This window comes from Amphibalanus amphitrite, unplaced genomic scaffold (genome assembly GCF_019059575.1).
Source record: "Amphibalanus amphitrite isolate SeventyFive unplaced genomic scaffold, NRLGWU_Aamphi_draft 000306F_arrow, whole genome shotgun sequence".
Classification (NCBI taxonomy): domain Eukaryota; kingdom Metazoa; phylum Arthropoda; class Thecostraca; order Balanomorpha; family Balanidae; genus Amphibalanus; species Amphibalanus amphitrite.
In genome coordinates, this window is record NW_024881801.1 from 213261 (window position 1) to 233613 (window position 20353).

At 45.9% G+C, this 20353-nt stretch overlaps 1 protein-coding gene across 5 annotated transcripts; it reads right to left on the minus strand.

Moving 5' to 3' along the window:
* Positions 1-1940: 1940 nt before the first annotated feature.
* LOC122388032 (glutaminase liver isoform, mitochondrial-like) lies at positions 1941-20038 on the minus strand. 5 transcript variants are annotated; one of them, XM_043378780.1, is made up of 14 exons: positions 19652-19975; positions 17923-17970; positions 8252-8385; positions 8007-8106; positions 7621-7766; positions 7164-7293; positions 6812-6996; positions 6126-6243; positions 5765-5977; positions 4899-5075; positions 4459-4590; positions 3946-4106; positions 3443-3572; positions 1941-3116 (listed from the first exon to the last, which is right to left on the minus strand). In XM_043378780.1, exons 1-14 carry the CDS (start codon positions 19844-19846, stop codon positions 2382-2384), a joined length of 2604 nt encoding a protein of 867 aa, XP_043234715.1. In that variant the 5' UTR covers positions 19847-19975; the 3' UTR covers positions 1941-2381. The 5 variants fall into 5 exon arrangements, with proteins under 5 accessions (XP_043234715.1, XP_043234716.1, XP_043234717.1 ...); XM_043378781.1 differs by having other exon boundaries at positions 6812-6975; positions 19652-19947; XM_043378782.1 differs by lacking the exon at positions 17923-17970 and having other exon boundaries at positions 19652-20038.
* Between the last annotated feature and the right edge of the window lie 315 nt (positions 20039-20353).

The window sequence follows — 20353 nt, forward strand, 5'->3', positions numbered from 1 at the left end:
TAAGTTGTTTTTGGTTGAAACATATAGCCAAAAGCACATTGCAATGGGCTATAGATTCTCAAGCTCATGAAGCATCATAGGTTAAGTGGTTGTGTATCTGGCTTTAGGCTGAAGGCCTGAAGCCTGATGCGCAACGCATGCCTACACAAGCCCTTGCAAGGGGTTAAGAAAAATGGTTAGGTAGGTACCTACATCAACAGAAAACATAAACAACGAACCAGAATAGAAGCACTAGCAGTGTAGACATCTAATGCCAAATCCTGAAGCATGGTTGTGGGACAGAACGACAGACCCTGATGCTTTTCATTATCAATGTTAGGTATGGAAAATGAAACTGAAGTTGATGGACTGTCAAACAGTGATTGTCTAGTCAAAACTCTTGCTTCTTTCTTACCTTGCATATTTTCTGGGGTGTGATATTGATATGCCAGGCTTGAAGCAGCCTTGTGAGCAAGTCTCAAACTAATTTGATATGCAAGGCATCAAAACACTAGGGAGCATCCAAGAAAGAAAAATATTGATCTATTTTGATTTTTCCAAATAATGATCTTCGCTCAAATCCCCAAGGACGTGCGAGCCACAGTTGCCTCTTTCAATCAAAAATTTTATTTGAGTTGTTAATGACGTCAATAGCATAGAAGTGGCAATAAAAATTGTTTTGTGTCACTATAGACAGCCATAAAATTTATATTTGCTTAATAATAATGCCAAACAGTTAAAAATTTGCTCTCAAACAAAGATTGAGTATCAAATTTTAACATTTTCAGAAGAAGACGTCATTTTATTAGTAAAGTCAACAGCTCGCGTAAGAAATATTGTGTTCAGGGTTTTCACCGTCATGTGAATTACGTGTTCAGGGTTTTCACCATCATATGAATTAACCGTGAGTAAGGTTCATGCTCACTTATAATCTAATTCCATTGGCTTCGTTGATCAGCATTTTCTGTTAGCGGTCACTCACACACCAGTTAGAACATAAAACGCCAGTTTTATATTATGTAATTGGACTTGCCGAAAATCCAGAAATACATCTAAGAGTTATTTAAGATAATATTTTTATGAAGCCTTTACCTGCCTTTGCCTAGGCGTAATTTCTTTTTCTATTACCTGAAAGAATTATTGAATGCTCGTCTTCAATAGCTGTAAGGTGCTCTCCTAATGACCAGGTGAGATTGATTTGAGAGGTATGTGACAATGCAACATGTTGGATTTTCTGAAACTGTCAAGCTCTTGATGATGAAGGAACAATTGGTACCTATAATTAGTATTCTGTACCAGAGTGCAAACTCCCCTACAGCAAATGGTAAAACCATTACAGGTTTTCAAAGGCTTCACCACTTTCAATGTTGCTGGGCATCCTTTGCATGATTTTTACAGGCTAGCCTGCTTATCAGAATTTAAGATTAAGGATTTAGAATTTTATATTTGAGTACTTAAGATTGAGCTTGAAATCTCACAGCCGTGGCCACAGCCGTAGCCGTGTTCTTGGAGATATTTGCAGCCGCCCCGGCCCACAGCCGTGGGGCTGCAGCCAGCCGCGGCTGCAGCCGGCCGGTGCAGACCTCTAGCTGCAATGTATGTATATGTAATATGTATACGGCCAAAGGCGCTTTGCTTCGCGGTGGCATGCAAACCATGGCCACGTTGACCTGACCGGTCGACCTATCGGACCGTTGTCATGAGTCTTATTTCGTGTCTTATTGTAATGCTTTTGACTTTGTGTTTTATAACAGTCAGTAAACACTTTAGCTCTTGAATCGTGGACATCTGAGATGAATTCACCGACCACTTTTTGATCCCTACGAAGAATTTACGGAGTTGAAAATCGTGTTTCACGCATGCTTATGTGGCTATGAGCCCTGACTTATGGTCATTATTTGTAACGCTTTTTACCGCATATGAGTTAGTTTTTACGCTGCTCCGATTCATATTCATCAAAGTAGAAACGTGAGTCATTTATTTACACAATAAGTACACAGTTGTTACAGTTTGCCTCCATGCAGTGGCTGGCGCCTGCGCGAGCCCCTTGCATGGGTCTGACACTGCTAAACGTTCCACTCTCGTAATGCGACGACGATTGCACCCACCGGCGGCGGCCTCTTCCGTTTCCATAAACGCAATACCCCACCATTTGAGCCCACGAAGTCATGCTATGCGGGGAATCTGTCCGCATCTAACAATTACCTCGAAGCACTATAATGATATGACAATCGTTATGCGATTGTAAGACACCCTGACAGTCCCGAGCACAAAGTACAGCTGCATATTGGAGCCAACGACTGATGAGAAGCCCCTTAATGTTCACAACGATTCACAAATGCGTCTCCCTTAGCCTCACACGAAACGTAAGCAACAAGTGTTCGTATAGCACCATCTCATCCTTATTCTCGCGTTTTGAGCTCGTGGTCGCTGGAGCTCTGTACGTGAGACTGCGATCGATGCATCCGCTGGCCTATGCTTACGGTGCGAACCGTCACCAGCTTTGGCGCTCTGGATGACTGAACAGACTGCGCTCGTTTCAGAGATTTCTCATCAGTCCTCGGCTCGAAAATCAGCTGTGGTGCGTGCTCTAACTTTTCCTCAGGGGTTTCTGGATCCATATCCAGGTCGCCGAGTCCGTTTCTCATCTCCGTCTCCGGCTCCGGGTGGGGCTCCGGCTTTCTCTGGATTTCCAGGTCCGACTCTGGCTGCTTCGGGTCCGGCTGACGCTCGACCGTTTCCGTCTTTATTTCCAGCCTCCTCTCGGGGGTTGCCGTCCGCGACCGGGTCATTGTTTCCCCGTTCATCTCTCCGTTTAGCGCCAGCCGCGGTACCGCTGAGGCCGTGCCGTTCGTCGTGCCGTTCGTCCTGGCCGCCTCGAAGAGCGCCAGGTTGTTCAGCTTGGTCTCCGTGGCGCGCAGCACGTCCAGCTCCTGATCAGAGTCGGTGGTGCCACCCTGCTGCTGTCGCATTGAGCGCCGCGACAGGGACGGCTCCGGCTCAAAGTCCAGACCGTTGCTCGGGTCGTCCTCGCTCGGCATGTTGCGGCACTCCTTGTACTTTCGGATCAGGAAGGAGACGATCTCCGAGTTGCCGCCCATTCTGGCGTCGTCTAGGGGAACGTTACCCCAGCGGTCCTGGAGGGAGAACAAAATGTAGGGGGTAAGTCGGCTGTGCTTTTATTGTGTGCGTTAGATAATATTCCGGTCATGCAATATTTAGTTGTTATGATCGTAACGCATTTGAGTAAGTATCGAAGCAAAGGGGACCATGTGCTGACTTCTTAATTAAATACGTGATAGCAATGTTGGGAACTTGTGAGGCTGCGCTGCTACAATAACATTTCGAATGACATGAAATCTTGGTGTAGGTATCACAATCTTCCGTCAAGAAGATGTTAAAACTGTGGATATTGAATGATTTCAAAACGTTGTCGTTTCCTAAAAACTCGTATCTAGCGTACCTTGGGGTCGACGAGTACGTTGCACTTTTCGACCAGGAACTTGACGACCTTGAGGTGACCCTCTGCCGAGGCCAGGTGCAGCGCCGTGCGCCCGTCGTAATCGCCGTCGTTCAGGTTCACCTCCATCATGCTGCAGGGGTGAGTTGAATGTGTTAATTTCAAACGTTGTGCGTCAATAGCCGTGCTAAGTGTATGCCGCCGCGCGGCGCATCGGTAATTAAAATTTTGCCGCAAGGTGGCACTGGTAGTGAGCGCCTGAATGTATACTGTACCGCACAACACTGGAGGTCGCGCGACTGATTCGCGCTATTAGCTAATGTAAACAGTTACTTCTTCTGCTCCTAGGTAACATCAACACTCTCTTTTTTTTTTTTACAAAACTACACTTCAATTCAGTTATTTTTGCATAATAAGCTAGTAAAGACTAGGTAAAGTGAAGCGTAAAATACTTTTGCAATGTAAAATGAATGTCGAGTTTGTTTCGCATCACTCCCGAACCGTACCAGTATCGGCGGATGGCGGTGAGATCGCCGGCGGCCGCCGCGAACAGCACCCTGTACAGAATGTCGGCCCGTTTCTCGGCGCATGTCCGCCGTGGGTCCAGCTTGGGCGTGCTGGCCGACATGTTGTCAAAGTGGTGGAAGTTGAACTTCTGGATCAGCTCCTGTGGGCAGGCAGGCGTAGATGATCAGCGGGTTAATTGTATGAGAAGGGTTGCATGAATGTGATATATTACGCACATTTTTATCATATTTGGTTTAGATAATGGTTACATGCATAGTGAACGCATTATCATGATTTTATGAAAATTTTCATAAGATAAATTTCATAAGATGTATACAGAGGTCTATGGATCGATCTTCCATGTAACTGGTGACAATTGACCGTTTCTATGTGTGACGCTTGGTTGACTGCAAACGAACATAAAGCATGAATTAACTGAATAATTGAAAGCCCATTCACACCTTGACCTATTTGAGCAGATTATCAGATTTAAGCTGTGAGGTGCGTATTACCTTGCAGAACTTGACGCCTCTGACTGAGTTGCCCATGGCGTCGAGACGAGGCGAGTAGAGCGCGAATCCCACCACGTTAGGGATGACGACGATAATGATACCAGAGACACCCGACTTGGCCGGTACACCGCACTGGAGAACACAAACCAAACGGATGTCAACACTCGTCATGGTATAAGGCGATTTACACTATAAATATAGTGTCATGGTAACAAATCTTATGAATCCCGTCATTTATGATAAACCAAAACTACTCATATGTTTATAGTTGTCAGTTGGCTGAGTAGGCATTAAGTAGGTTGACTGCGCAGCTTGTTACACAAAATCAATATCACGGATAAGTTGGCGTTGAGTACAAACTTCCTTGCCGCGCACGCACTCTCCTTAATATCGCGTTAGGTAAACATTTACGTTTTCGCGGGTAACGACCTGTGACGAACCTTGAATGCGAACTGTCCGCTGTAGTCGTACATGCCGCAGCTATGCATCAGACAGAGCGTGTTCCGCACGGCCTCCGGGTCCAGCACGGCCTCGCCGGTGATGGGACACACCCCTCCGTTGGCCAGAGTCCCGGCGATAACGGCGGCAGACTCGCACGTCACCTCCAGAGAGCACATCTGACGGCACGCAAGACAACGTAGGTGATGTGGAATGGGTGTTGTGGTGAGACGAGTTAGACTAGAGTCAACTGGGCCATAGATGAGATATTCATGGTAGGGTTATAGAAAAGTCGGCTTTGTATCAACCCAAGCCCCTGTGGCGCGATTGGCGATATTCTAATTAATAGCAGCGTATCATTGTAATTATGCAATTAAGCATGGCGTTTAAATACATTCAGCAGTACTCAAGTCCTGAATGTAAAACTGACAAAGGCCAGGACTGCGCATTGCAGACCCTGGCACCGGTCTTCGCCCTGCTATCTGATCAGAGGGCTCTAGGAATTCTAAAGGGGATATGGGTCGACGCCCCGATCTACGCGTCAGTTCGGCGACCCTGAGAGCTCCGTCAAGGGTCGTCACATGTCGTCAAGGGCGATTGCATGGCGATCGCCGTAGTTCGGTTGAAGACGGACGGCACTTGGTGAAAGCAGTGAGGCGGCGAGCAGTGCGCGAGGCGTTAATTTCGGGAAGGGAAGGATCGATATTGGGAGACTAAGGTGCGTTATAGGAATGGGTCGTGCATATGATGTGCATTAATTAGTGATTCTCGAGGGGATATGCAGATGCATGGTTAGCACACCTTAATTACAAATGAAGTGCATAAGATGTTTAATTGAGACAGCATACATGTCGACTTCCTAACCGACCTGGAAGTAGAAGTCGAGCGTGCTGACGAGGTCAATGTTCTGGTTGGCGAAGCAGCCGTACTCGCGCATGAAGTAAGCCAGCGCGAAGTTCCTGTCGGCCGCCTGCCTCTCTGACAGGAAGATGGCGTTGTTGAAGCCCAGGTACTCGCCGCCCGTCATCTTCTTGTACTTCTTGAAGATGTAGTCGAACCGGTCGGCAATGTCCAACTCCGGCTGGAACATTACAGCAGGTGCAAGGTTGGTCAGCAAAACTTTGTTTTTCGAAGTTAACTTCAAGGGATGCTTTATTACCCTAAAGACAAAATTAATGGTGATCTTGTGTCTCTTTCGGAATTATTAGAGTGATTCCTAAGCGACTCACCCTAAGCAGAGTGGAGACCATGATAGCCCCCGAGTTGATCATCGGGTTGTGTGGCTTGTTGTTGTTGTCGAGGCACAGTTCGTTGAAGCTGCGACCACTCGGCTCCTGGCCCACATACCTGGTAACGCAGACATAGTGTTTGTTATGGTACAGGGCGTTCCCTTGACACAATCCGGCCATTTTCTTTTTTAATGAGTCAAGGATGTTAATTACATGCATTTAATAGCAAAATGTAAAATGAATTATTGTTTTTATCATTCTCCCAGCAGTCAGCAGTGTGGCCAATTGGTGATGTTGCGGGGAAAGTCACCCCTAATGAAAAGTATAATGACATCCTCAGAAATTTTAAAATTACATCATCACCACGTTTTTGTCGTGAAAGCATACCTAGTGTAGGAATAAAGACTAAAAATGTTCCAATGTACGATTCGCACCGTCATACTCGTATTGTCGCGCTTGCAATGTTGTTTTTGTTACATCTTTAATGACAATATTTGGAGTTTTTTTTTGTACTTTCCACCAGAACTTGATGTCAGGTATAGTTTTTCCACATTACCTGTAAAAACTGCACCTAAAATGAGGCTGAAGACTAGTTTTTTTTTTAAAGACATCCTCGTACGACTTTTTAAATACATCCTCCCCCTAACGCTAAACCAATTTGGCCACACTGGTCAGCCAGCACCCACTTGTGAACGAAGTCGGGTCCGTTGTCGGCGCAGGCGATGGCGTATCCGATGGGCTTGCTGACCGACTGGATGGTGAAGGGGACCTCGACGTCGCCGACCGAGTAGCGCTGTCCATCGATGGTGCACAGCGAGACGCCCCACAGCTCTGCATCCACCCTGTCCAACTGCGGGATGTAGCAAGCCGCCTGTAAGGGCGGCCAGTCAGTGGGGAGGTGCGGCGCTACGTACAAGACTATATTTTTATTTTTCATATTTAAGAATTTGTAAAATACACACGCAGACCAATTAGAGTTTTATAAAAATTCACAGCTTCATCGTTAGAGAGTTACGCCAATAAACACTAAACACGTACTTTGCCGTCCTGGAACTCTTGGCAGGTTTCGTATATTTCCTCGATGTGCGCGCAGAATGTCTCGAACTGTGGAATCACCATCTCTCCTGTCAGCGCCTTGTTGACGATGTCGATGTTGTCCATAATCATCCTGGATTGGAAGAAGTGTGGCATTAGTGAAGTGAATAGTCATATTGCGTACGGTTCCAAATGTAGTTCGCTCGGTGTATCGCTATCCCTCGATGATCATAATAACGACAAGGCAGCTGATAAATCATCACCCATAAGATATACGGAACTTGCACTTGGATTAACGTGCCATCTGGGGATACAAATAGAAGCAGTGTGCCAATTGTAAATGGGATAACTACGAGCGATAATGAAAATGTTATCGTTGCTTGTACGACACTTTTATGAAGCTAGCTCCGCAAAAGCTCTCCGAAAAGCTTCTCGACCAGGCTAGCACTCAGCTGCGCACCCTTTGAAGATGTCCTCGTCGAAGCAGAGGCCGTTGTTGGACCAGAATCGCGAGTCTCTGGCGCACGAGGACTGCACGCTGAGAATGGAGCGCTTCATTTCTGTGAGGCGCGGGTCTGTCTGGCGCAGACCCACGGCTGCCAGCGCCTGAGACAGTCACACGCAGGTAGCGAGGTGTGAGCTGAGTACACTGGCCAAGCGTCTCGACAAAAGAAATGGTTGACCATCATTTACAATTGATGGGAATACGTATATTCCAAGGAACAATAATAACTGAAGCATTTTACTTTTTCATAAAAAAGTTAGCAATGGGCTGGGCATTTTATGGTAAAAACGGCGGTATACGCTTGGAGTGTGTCATTCTGAGATATTGTGAGAACAACATACCTCCAGGAATTTAGTGACGTTTACTCGTCCGGAATCGTCAGAGGCGCGGTACATTTCGCACAACTTGTCCTCCACGTGGGACAATGTGTGCCGGTTTTGCCTGCCGGACGCAAGAGGAACAAGGCATGCTCGTTGGCGACAAATACAACATCTGAGCGCAAAAAAGCACACGAAATAATAGCGAACGGTTTAAGCAAATTATTCTCTCTTTTCCTGTTCCTCCTTTCTCCTCTTTCTTTTCTCACCCTTTCTGTTTGATGCGCTGCAGCTTGGACTCCATGTCGATGTTCATTCTCACGGGTGGCGTGGTCTTTCGCTCCACGGTTGATGTCTTTCGGGAGGACGACTCCAAGAAGAGTGACGACCATGATAGCGATTCCTGTTGGCAATAAAGAATTGTCTTGTCCTCAGTGACGGCGGAACGTGAAGGTGATTTCTAAGAAAAAGTCAAAATAAAGCTGCAGACATAATGCAATGTATGTAGCTTTTTGTATGTAAGCCAGTTGTGTTGGTGGGTGTCAAAATGCTGTGTTAATTGCGGTGTTAAAAAAGCGGACTTCAAACTTTTTGGAAGCTATGCAGGTTTTTTATTTGAAATGTAATGTTTGACTAAAAGCGTGCGCCTTTGCCCAGCATCAAAATCACCAGTTCGGACCACGTCTACATTTGTTGAACTGCAATATTGCTATAGATCTCGTGCATTGGTCAAACCAACTTGCGAGGGATGTCAAAAGATAAACAGTCAAGACGATTTAATGTGAACTGTGCGAAGCGTGAATCCGCTTGATCGATCCTTTTGTAACTTCTTATTTGGTGAAAGAAACTTCGGTGTAAACTAAACGAAGTGGAAAACTGAAAATGACCTGAAAATGACACTAAAATCAGGAGTTTTAGTTTGATAAATTTTTAGTGTATTATGTAAGCATTACAATAACGGTACCTTAACAGCTTCGATCGCTTACAAGTGGCCCCAATTTTGCTTTGCAGGGTTAATACTTGATAGTATCAGCCTACTTTCCAATAAAACCCGTTGAGCAAGCTATATAAGCCTGTCCTTTCACAAGGGGTCACAAATATGTAGTGCTGCGTTCGATCAGAGCTCGTAAGCATGCCAGTGATGTCGCCTGAATCTGAACGACGTACGACACGCGATATCGGGAGCGCGGACACGATGACAGCCAGTCTCAGATCACCTGATACATGGTTATGGATGAAGCGCTGCTCGTTTGCGGCTGTCACAGACTCTGATGTTGGTACGTGTCCTGCATTTAATGAACGCTATAGACCATGGCCCGTGAATAGTCCATTAGAAACATCCCCATGAGAAACATTCACAGCGAGTGTAGCTTTATTACGAGCGAGCGAGCGAAGCGAGTCTTTTCAATATAAGGGGAAAATCTCAGTATGAGCGGCCCGGCCCGGCCCGGCCTGTAACGCTTTTGAGAGGCTTATATCTCAGCAACCGCTGGACCGATTGGCATGCGGTCTTTTTTGCTGAGTAGCCCCATCCCTTCTACCCCGTAATTGACTACTTTTGATACACCTCAGTGACCGTCGTGGCACGTGTCACGTGAAAAGTCAAGGGTGTTCAAGCTGTCCTGCAAAAGTAGTGATTTTGAGAGGCCCATATCTCAGCAGCCGCTTGGGCGGTTGACTTGCGGTGATTTTTGTAGGGTAGCAGCATCCCTTCTAACAAAAATAGGATACTCTCGATGCATGTGGGTCACCCCCAGCGCACGTGCAAAATACAACAATAAGAGGTGTCAAATTTGTTCCCATTTTAATATCTCGGTAATTACTGGGGCGATTTCGCTGACACTTGGCATACAGGTAGGCACCCACCAGGCAATGCATTCCCATGTGTTGCGGTTAGGGTGCTACTGCACGTGCGCACGTGCAGGGGGCGCTTCCAGATCTCGAGAACGGCTGGGCCGATTGCGCTCAAATTTGGTACACGGTTGGGGACCAGTTAGTAGGGTGCCGTGCAAAAGTCAGTTTGGACCCCGTTTGCACGTGCGCACGTGCAGAATGCCGCTTCCAGATCTCAGGAACGGCTGGGTCGATTGCGTTCAAATTTGGTACACCGCTAGCGACCGGTTAGAGGGGTGCTTTGCGCAAGCCCGCTGGATGTACCCTCTCGCCCTTCCGCACGTGCAGGGCTCACTATCTCGCTCGCTCGTTCTTCGCCCAAAAGGCGTTTTACTGGTTTGATAGAAAAATATTTCAGCCTTTTCACTTGCAATTAGAAATGAGACACTAAGACGCGTTTTGTCTTGACAGATATTTTTACCTTCTCACCGATTATGATGCATGTACAGTAAAAAAATCAAATATGAAGGAAACTGTAGTTGGTGGCTAGTGCTAACAAGCTTTAAACTGCTACTGCTCAAACAATACAGGCACGGTACGCATGTATATCCTTCTTTAATATAACTTCTATAAGCAAAGTTGTGGGCTCGCCCTATCGAATGCTCTTCTAGCCTTTCTCTACATATATGTTTGATGCAACAGCAGAGCGTCTGACACTCATCGCCCACGTCCTATGGGACAGGCTCTACTACACGCTGTTATTCAATTCAATTAGGCACCGTGTAAAAAGCAGCACGGTGATCCTATCGGAACGTTCCACAAACATGCTCTGTGATTTTAGTGCCCACAAAAACCGGCCTCTACTCAGTGAGGCCCCGACCTGCCATGAACGTTGAAATAACTACACCGATGCGATGTACAGAAACACGGAATGAGGCACTCTTAATTAAGTTTAGTCAACCATGTCACTTATAAGCATGAGTGAGTGCCTACATATATAACTGTTAATGAATTGGCTGCACTCTAGGCTATATTCTGCGGGAATGGGGACAACGCATTTAATTAGACGACTTGGTTAGGTACTGCTGTATTACTAATATATGTAGAATGGTAAGTAAAGAATTTCGTGAAAAATGAAGTCGTTTTGCATCAGTTAGAAATAAACCATTCCGAAAGAAAGATGCAAAATAAACGCGAAAGACTCCAAAATGCGTCCATGTATTTCTCATTTATTTATCTGGCTCCATCTCAAATAAAATTTGTTATCAAATGTGGGATTATCTCCTCATAACTTAACCCGCGCCCCACTGGGGGTGGGGCTATTCTTGGGCTATTCATAGCCCCCTCTCGTTTTTCTGCAATAACTTCTAAACCGCTGAACGTATCGACGCCAAACTTTCAGTACCTTTGGCTGCATCGATTTAACACATTGTGTCAAAATATGAACTTCGTAGCTACCATGGATCGGCCGAAAATGACGTCAGAGTGACGTCATGCTCGGCCGATTTAGACGCAAAACATTGAACCACGGCAATCGCTCTCAAGAGCTCAGTGTTTAAGCCAGATCCAATTTCTTTACATGAAATGACTCAGAATAGACTGCGTTATGAAACTGCTATCTCAGAATTTCAAATGTTTGAAAATTTCGAAAATTAAATTTACTTAAATTCAAAATTTATATATTTATCTTCTTTCAAAAAGTTGACTTAACAAAAAAAACGAAATATATGTGACAGAACACATGCTTATGATATACTCTAGCAAGCTGTGGCTAGATATCTTTAACAGTAGCCAAGTTATACACATTATAGCAAATATTTCACAATTATAAATTTTTTAAATCAATTTTTCAGTACGGGTTCGACATCGTACACCAATATAAATAACACCATCGTGTTCCTGAGCTCAAACTTCATCCGATTAACACCTTTTTTGTTGAAAAATGAAACTAAAAATGACCTTTTAATTTTGACCTGAAAGTGGCCGTCCTAAGCTAAATTCAACTCATAATGACCTCGAATGACAAACGACATCGAATTGGAAATCTATGGCCTAAATGGACCATAAAACATGTGTCACGTGACTAATGCATGATATAAGATTTCTGTGACCTGTGATGACCTGACCCTGACCTGAAAATCAAAGTGCAAGTTTGGTACCCTCAGGGTATATAAAGCATCTGTTCTCGTGTGTGTAAACCAAAAATGAGCCTGGTATGGCTTGTACCAAAATGTGAACAAGCCAAACATCGATAATTTTTACTTTGACCTGACCTGTGACGTCATCGGTGACCTCGAGGTAAATGAAATTATGTTTCGCATGACAGTTTTTCCGGGTATATCAGACGCCGTTTGAATTTTGACGATTGGCACAGTAGTTGGGGCATTCCACGATAGATCGACCAAAGCCGTACACCCTCATATTTTATTTTTTGCTTAAAATTGGTCTAATGGGTTGTTATGGGCCAGGGCCTCGGCTAAGGAATTTTGACTGGTGGGCCACTTGGGCAGCGACATGGACTGACCTTCGTAGCCATAGCCCATCCCCCCCACAATTTTCGATTTCTCCCCAGATTTCGGCCACTTTATTCTGCAAAAAAACGTCAGGATGGCATTAAAAAATGTAAAAAACGGGGCTCGACCCCCCCCCCCCCCGACTCTTCAGAGAGAGCCACAACCCTCTCAGCGGTGATACTCCGGCAGTGCACATAAAATGGCACAAGTATGCACAAAAATTGACGCAGATTATAAAACTTTGGACGATAACTTACGGCCGGTCGGATGTTAAAAATCAGCGAGCCCTGAGTGGATCGCTCGCCGACTAGTCGGAGATTCGGAAGCGGTCGGAAGAGATCGGGCGTTGTCAGGTGGATCGGGAGGAATTGTGAACAGCACGAGTGCAACTTTATATATAAAGTGGGTTGTAGCAGGAACCCCAAAAGAGGGTTGTAGCAGCAACCCCAACATCTCTGAAAATGATCATTAAGCCTATTGGTGTCGCATGGAAAAGAATTATCTCAAAAGCCCAAGCGCACTGCGCGTGAGTGCGCAACCCTAACATTTTCTTTAAAAAAAGTTATGTAGGTACACTTCTGGTGAACAGTGTCACAAACTTCCGATTTGTCTTGGGTGTCTGAGTGGAAAATTCTAGCCACCCAAAATGTGAGAGTGGAAAATTATCCGTTCTTATTCTTGAGTGTCGCCTTCAGCCCAAATGAGAAATTTTTGGAACGGTGACTGTGAACGGTTCGAAATTCGTCCGACTGGTCAGATGTGTGACTGCAAGCATCATACCGGTCGTGAAGACGCATAAAGCCGAATTTTGGTACACGAATGTGCACGAATATGCAAGTCATCTTATGTCGCGGACCGATGTGGGATCTTTCTTCCACGGTCTTGGCATTTCGCAGACCAGTCGGTGTCCACCGCGTGACTTTTACGGTTCATCACGACCGCCACGAATATTTCATGAAAAATGAAAATTTCGTGGCCGTTAGCCGAATTTATAATAAACGAACATGATCGCCAAACAGTCGCCGAGTCGCCGCCGACATGTCGCTGCGTGCGTCGACTTGTTGCCAAGGCATCGCCGACTATTCGCAACAGATTCGCCATTCATTCGCGATGTTCGCCGAAACATTGATCAGCTTCGACCTGCGCACGATTAGGGGGGGCCCCACCCGTTTTCTGCAAATCGGGCTCTGTCGGCGAACTGTTCGCCTCTGTCGGTAAACTGTTCGTCGATTTCCTACACACACGACGTGATTCGGCGACAGGGTCGTGGCCAAAATTCGGCAGCATTAATATCGCTTGCAGACTTCAATCGGCTGGAAGTCGCCGACACTACCTCTAGTTTGACTCTGGCTCGTGTCTATCGGCCAGCCGTCTGAGATCGCTCGCAGGCTTAAGGCCGTGTTACACTGCCGAATTTTGGTCACGACCCTGTCGCCGAATCACGTCGTGTAGGAAATCGGCGAACAGTTCAACGACAGAGGCGAACAGTTCGCCGACAGAGCCCGATTTGCAGAAAACGGGTGGGGGCCCCCCTAATCGTGCGCGGGTCAAAGCTGATCCATGATTCGGCGAACATCGCGAATGAATGGCGAATCTGTTGCGAATAGTCGGCGATACCTTGGCAACAAGTCGGCGCACGCAGCGACATGTCGGCGGCGACTCGGCAACTGTTTGGCGATCATGTTCGTTTATTATAAGTTCGGCGAACGGCCACGAAATTTTCATTTTTCATGAAATATTCGTGGTGGTCGTGACGAACCGTAAAAGTCGCGCGGTGGACACCGACTGGTCTGCGAAATGGCAAGACATTGGAGGAAAGATCCCGAATCGGTCCGCGACATAGGATGACTTGCATATTCGTGCACATTCGTGTACCAAAATTCGGCAGTGTAACAAGGGCTTTATCCCCGACCGTCTGAACTGGTCTGTTCTTCCACTTTTTACCCCAAGAGGATATTGCAAACAATAGGTTGAAGTTTTTTCACAAGAATATGTTTCACCGATGGGTACTTTACAGCCTGAAAATGTACGAAAAGATCTGCTAGTTCAATTTGAAATGTGAAAACTTATTTTTCGGAAAATTACTGGTGGGCCAAATCTTTGAGGCTGGTGGGCCATTTCGGGTCACTGGTGGGCCATTTGGCCCACCAGTTAACATGTTAGCCGAGGCCCTGTTATGGGCGGGGAAGCCAGCTGTGCCAAGGATTTTTTTCTTCGAACACCGGTTTCCGAGATATAGCCTCAGGCAATTCCTGGAGGTCACGCTGCAACCCTATGTTTGGCGGCTTATAACTCAGAAACTATTGGTTTTCAATGGTAAAAACTTTATACGGTTCAACTCGCAATCAACCAGCAAGCGTTTTGGCTATCTCGGATTTTCGATTTTTGAAAATTTTGATCACGTGACATCTTGATCTTTTTTTCGAAGAGTGACCTTGATATTTTCCCAACTGAAAGTCGCAATTTTGTCTGATGACGATTAAAGCCTTATCAATTGTCATTCATATGCGACAATAAAAAAGTGGCTTTCGGCCTGCATTGACCTGAGATGGTCATTTTTATGACCTGTCCATTATTACGAGCGGGAGCGACAGCGAGATCTCGAGACTAAAGCAAGATAGCGACAAGTGGTAAACGATACAGGATTCACACGGATAAGGTCTACAATTTTTACTGAGGTCATTTTCAGGTCAGGTCAAAGATGACGTCACAGGGGTAAAAAGGAAGTTAAAATAGTTTTGGCTGTACCTTTTGATCTAATAAAGAAAGAGACGTAGAATAGGCACCAATCCGTTTGCTTTCGCCTAGCGCCAGTTCGTTTTGAATTTCGATACCGATGACCTGAGGTCAGGTCAATTTCTTTTCACCCTATTATAAGTCAATTGGGGAAAAATCAGCTCCCTTATTTTTACACTAAAACGCGTCGGAATTGCCTGATATACCATGAGTGACTCCATATGCGACTAACTTTGACTACCTTGAGACATTTTTTTGCTCTTGGTCAACTGTGACGTTGCTCTTGGATCATGTGACGTCATTAAAGGTCACCAAATGTTTTTTTTGCTAATAACTCCTTACAGGTTTGAGATGCAGCCGCACGGATAGGCTCATTGTGTTCAGCTCGTCAAGGCCCATCGAATGATATATATGATGACCTTAAGGTCACGTGACCTAAGGTCAACTTTTGACCTTGACCTTTCGAGGTCAACATACACATGTTTCGATGCGGATCGACGAGAGGATCACGATGGTGCTATTAGTTTGTTCCTAGCTGGGATACTTCGAAAGTTATTCGAGAAAAACTTCATATATATGTAGTGCCGCCATTTAGACTTTCTTTTTACCCCTGTGACGTCATCTTTGACCTGACCTGAAAATGACCTGAGTAAAAATTGTAGACCTTATCCATGTGTACCCTACGCCGTTCACCGCTTGTCGCTATCTTGCTTTGTTCTCGAGATCTCGCTGTCGCTCCCGCTCGTAATAATGGGAAGGTCATAAAAATGACCTGACCTGAGGTCAACGCAGGCCGAAAGCCACATTTTTTATTATCGCATATGAATGACAATTGATAAGGCTTTAATCGTCATCAGACAAAATTGCGACTTTCAGTTGGGAAAATATCAAGGTCACTCTTCGAAAAAAAGATCAAGATGTCACGTGATCAAAATTTTCAAAAATCGAAAATCCGAGATAGCCAAAACGTTTGCTGGTTGATTGCAAGTTGAACCATATCAAGTTTTTACCATAGAAAACCAATAGTTTCTGAGTTATAAGCCGCCAAACATAGGGTTGCAGCGTGACCTCCAGGAACTGCCCGAGGCTATATCTCGGAAACCGTTGTTCGAAGAAAAAAATCCTTGCCACAGCTGGGTTACCCGCCCATCACAACCCATTAGACCAATTTTAAGCAAAAAATAAAATATGCGGGTGTAAATTTTAAGTTTTTTTTTGGTCGATCTATCGTGGAATGCCCCAGTTTCAGAGGGAGGGGGCTATGAATAGCCCCCCCCCCTGTAGGGCGCGTTATACGCAGGTGGGGCGCGGTTAATTACGGAGCGAGCGAAGCGAGCGGAGTCTCATACTGAATTAAGGGAAAATCCTGAGTATGAGCGGCCGGCCGGCCGGCCGGCCGTGGGGACGCTCTTCAAAAGCTAATATCTTCGGAACGGGACATCCGATTGACAAGCGGTCTTCTTTACTGAATGTCACTTGGACGTAAAAGTTATGTGGTGTGATGGCCACCATGCGTTCTTGCCAACTACCGCACGTGGCGCGTGGTAAAGTTGGACATTTTTTAAGAACCCCCAAAATTGCAACCTCAATAACGGCACAACGGTTGGGCCGATTGAATTGAAACTCGGTACACAGTTAGGTCTCCATCAGATAATTCATCTGCATGTGTTAAGGTTGGGGTGCTACAGCACGTGCGCACGTGCAAGGGGCGCTCCCAGATCTCGAGAACGGCCTGGCCGATTGCGCTCAAATTTGGTACACGGTTGGGGACCAGTTAGTAGGGTGCCGTGCAAAAGTCAGTTTGGACCCCGCTTGCACGTGCGCACGTGCAGTGTGCCGCTTCCAGATCTCGAGAACGGCTAGGCCGATTGCGCTGAAATTTGGCACATCGCTAAAGACCGATTAGTAGGGTGCAGTGCACAAGTTAGTTGGAGGTACCCCCTCGCAATTTCGCACGTGCAAGGCCCATCCTCTCGCTCGCTCCGTTGGTCGCCCAAAAGGCGTTTTACTGGTAGGTATATATATGTAAGCTCAACCGAGGTGAAACAGACAGCTAACAAAGCGGAGTCAAAACAATTATTTGATATAAGACCATCACCACATTTCCTAAGAAAGCTGTTGAGGGTATGTGCATTCTTTGTTGGGAAGAGTGAAAGCATTGACATTGTGTCAAAAAGCTCAGAATCACATTTTCAATTGCGTTTGTTGGGCGGACATCCACTCATACACAAAGCATGCATGATACACTTATAAGCATGCCACAAAGTCCTTCCACAAGCATTTTCAAAAACCAAACAGCTTTGTTACATTTTTAACTTTCGCTTGATTTAATGCCTTTTAAAAAATTCCAACAACGTAGCTCATCATGAATGCAAAATAATATCCGGTTTTGATGCGAATTGTTGTTTGTTTTTATTCATGGAACATTTCAAATTACATCCTTTTCCGGAAATAAACGGCTGATAGTCTTTGATATTTTTTCGTAGGTCATACGCCTACCTAAGAGATTAGGTGAACAATCATCCGTAATTTAAGTGTTTTGCCTTCGAGGCAAATTTTATTTTCCCGGATTATACCGCTCAGTCCTAAAGTTGTCTCGTTTATATGTAGATTCATTCACTACAATTTGGACTGAAACGTTACAAAAAAGATCTTCATTATAATCTAGGCATCAAGCAAAACATTTTTTGTCAATTCTACGCTCATTTTCTGTAATATAGTTTGTTTTGAAGTGTTTTCGAGTGCTCGAGCAAAAACGCGAACATGCTGAAAAATTAAATGTTAGACGTGTAACGGTGGGGTCACGATTTAACCTACCGCGTCTTTGGAGCATGACTGGCAGGAGCGTGCATACATACCGATATGTGTGGAATGTCCACGCACCCAGCCACTGGGAGCTCCCCAGCCTGCGGACAAAGGTGTATGGTGCAACACGCGACTGCCAGCGGTCGACAACGCAAAGTGAAATTGATCATCAGCAGGCCAGAGGAACTCGTAATAAGCCATTAGACAGCCGTGCAGGTCACCATCATAATGTATCTGACTTTCAGGAGCTTCTCGTATTTCATGCGAATTTTATCCGCGACAATGCCAAATTTTCTTACTGCAGAGTGCAGATAGCTTTATATCATTCGTAAGCAGTTAAAAATGTTAGCTAGAACTACGTTGTTTTTAGGGTTGTAGCGACCGTATTTTCTTCATTTTTGTTTATATGTATGTACATTGTACATTACGAAATCGGTGGTGCATTTTATCGCTGCCCCAAAATATTATTTTTAAATATTGCTTAACTTCCTGAGGGAAAAATGTTACCTGATATCGGAAATCTTATATGTTCAAACGACTGCAACCCTCTTAGCTATATTTTCTGGCATTTATTCCAGTGATTTTGCTTTTAACATTATTTACTTTATTTATCCTGGCAAAACTGAAATCGTCTTTACAAGACCCACCTACAGTAATGCTCATGCGGACTGCGGATGTTTTATGCTTAGTTTAGTCGGTTACTTAGAAGGTCTTCTAAAAGTAAGGACGCGCTCTTGTCTATATGCCGTGTTTTTATCTAAAGCTTAATAAGTCACCGATATCTCAAACCAATCTCATCAACTTTCAATGCTTAAAACGTCATGGCCGTTTCAAAACTTTACGTAGAAGAGACTACTGTCGATGCTAGTCGGTGACTTAATTGTCTGACTGAAACCCTTCAGCTCGATAGATTTGATTTCCGTTGTTGGCATTTCAGTCGTTAAAAAGACAAGCCCGTAACGTAGCGTCTCCGTTTGGCTTTGCTAGCGGACTTGCATCTTCCGAAAAAGCAGGACGAACCGAAGCATACGACCCTGCGCAGTGCACCCATGGATCGGCACGCATGCAAGGGATTACACGCACACTCATTCATGGCCGTCTCAAGAAAACCTTTTTTACAGGCTATGTGAGCATTTCTTTTTCTTGCTTTTGGTCATTACAGATATATCGTCATTTCAATGTGAATGAAAAACTTCAATTGGCACCTTTCTGTCATTCATGCTATCCGAAAATGGGAGCAAACCGGATGATATTTGAGTCTCTTTTAAATAGAAATTCTAAACAGCGAGCTTTGTTTGACATTTATCCAGCTTTTGACCGCAGGAGTAGGCATAATGAAATGCCTATTTTTCATCACTTATTTCTTCTAAACTAAACATAAAAAGCATCCAATCGCTTATCACTAGCTAAAAATAGGGAGTCATGATTTTGTGCAGGTGGGTCTGAAGATCCTGCTCATGGTACCATACTTCTTCGTGAAGACTTGCAATTATCAGTTTATAAACGGGGTAAGGCAGTCAGTCTATCTACGACTAGGAGTCTAGTATTCTAGTACAACGTCCAGCAAAAAGCATGCATTTTACTGAGGATCAATTCGCCCTAGATCAAGATCCTTTTAGTTGGAAAATCTTCCACCATGACTCAGTGATAAATTGACGACGAACATTTTTATTATTATTTTTATCTAGCAATATTTTCAACGACACGAAGGTCGATGGTTCGCTGCACCTGGCGCAGGACACGCTGCGGTGCGCGGCGGACCCAAGACGACCCCAGACTGACCTGCCGACTGAGCTGCCAGCGGAGCTGCATGCGCGAGTTGGACGGCCGACGCCCCATGCGCGGACCTCCCTCACCCTCCGGAGGGACCGGCGAGGGCTCTCGCTCGTCCTGCTCCTGGCTGCCGTTCGTGTCGCCATTGGAGAGGGCCCGCGACAGGCACGGCTCGCCGACCTCTGCGTCGCGGGGCTGGACCATGTTGGGGCTGGGGTCGGACTCTGGCGCGGATTAGTCCTCTCAGTCGAGCCAGCGACTGGGACCGCTGCCGCTCCCGAGACTGCCGTCCCCGCGAGTGAGCCTCGGGGGCCGTAGGGCCGCCACGCGACTAAACTACACGCCCCGCCCCCTACGGACCGGCCCCCGCTCTCCACCAATCAGAAACCGCCACTCTGACACCAGACGCAGCCGTGTCAAGTGACGCCAGGCGACACTGTCATTGCCAAGCACGCGACTGATCCCTGCCCCCCCCCCACTACCCTCGGCCCCTTTCCCTGAACCCCGCCCCGTGAAACCCCCACATCCGAGTCGTGTCTCAGTATCGTGCCGTCTCGGGGCGGAGAGGGTCGAATTACCTCGTTTGCCACCCAGGGAGCTCTGACTCTGTATCTCGGAATGCCAGTACCACGTGGGCAATGTTGAGGTTATAACGACGTTGAGCCCATCGCCTGGCGACTGCGGTGGCGTGATGTCCGAGCACTCAGTCAT

Bases quoted from the DNA above. Each gene is read 5' to 3' on its own strand.
- LOC122388032 (XM_043378780.1), bottom strand. From the start codon at position 19,846: ATGGTCCAGCCCCGCGACGCAGAGGTCGGCGAGCCGTGCCTGTCGCGG. The intron at 7,294-7,620 runs GTGCGCAGCTGA...CTTCCAATCCAG, and splicing joins GACGAGGACATCTTCAAAGG to GATGATTATGGACAACATCG. The intron at 5,076-5,764 runs GTCGGTTAGGAA...GCGTGCCGTCAG, and splicing joins CGCTCGACTTCTACTTCCAG to ATGTGCTCTCTGGAGGTGAC.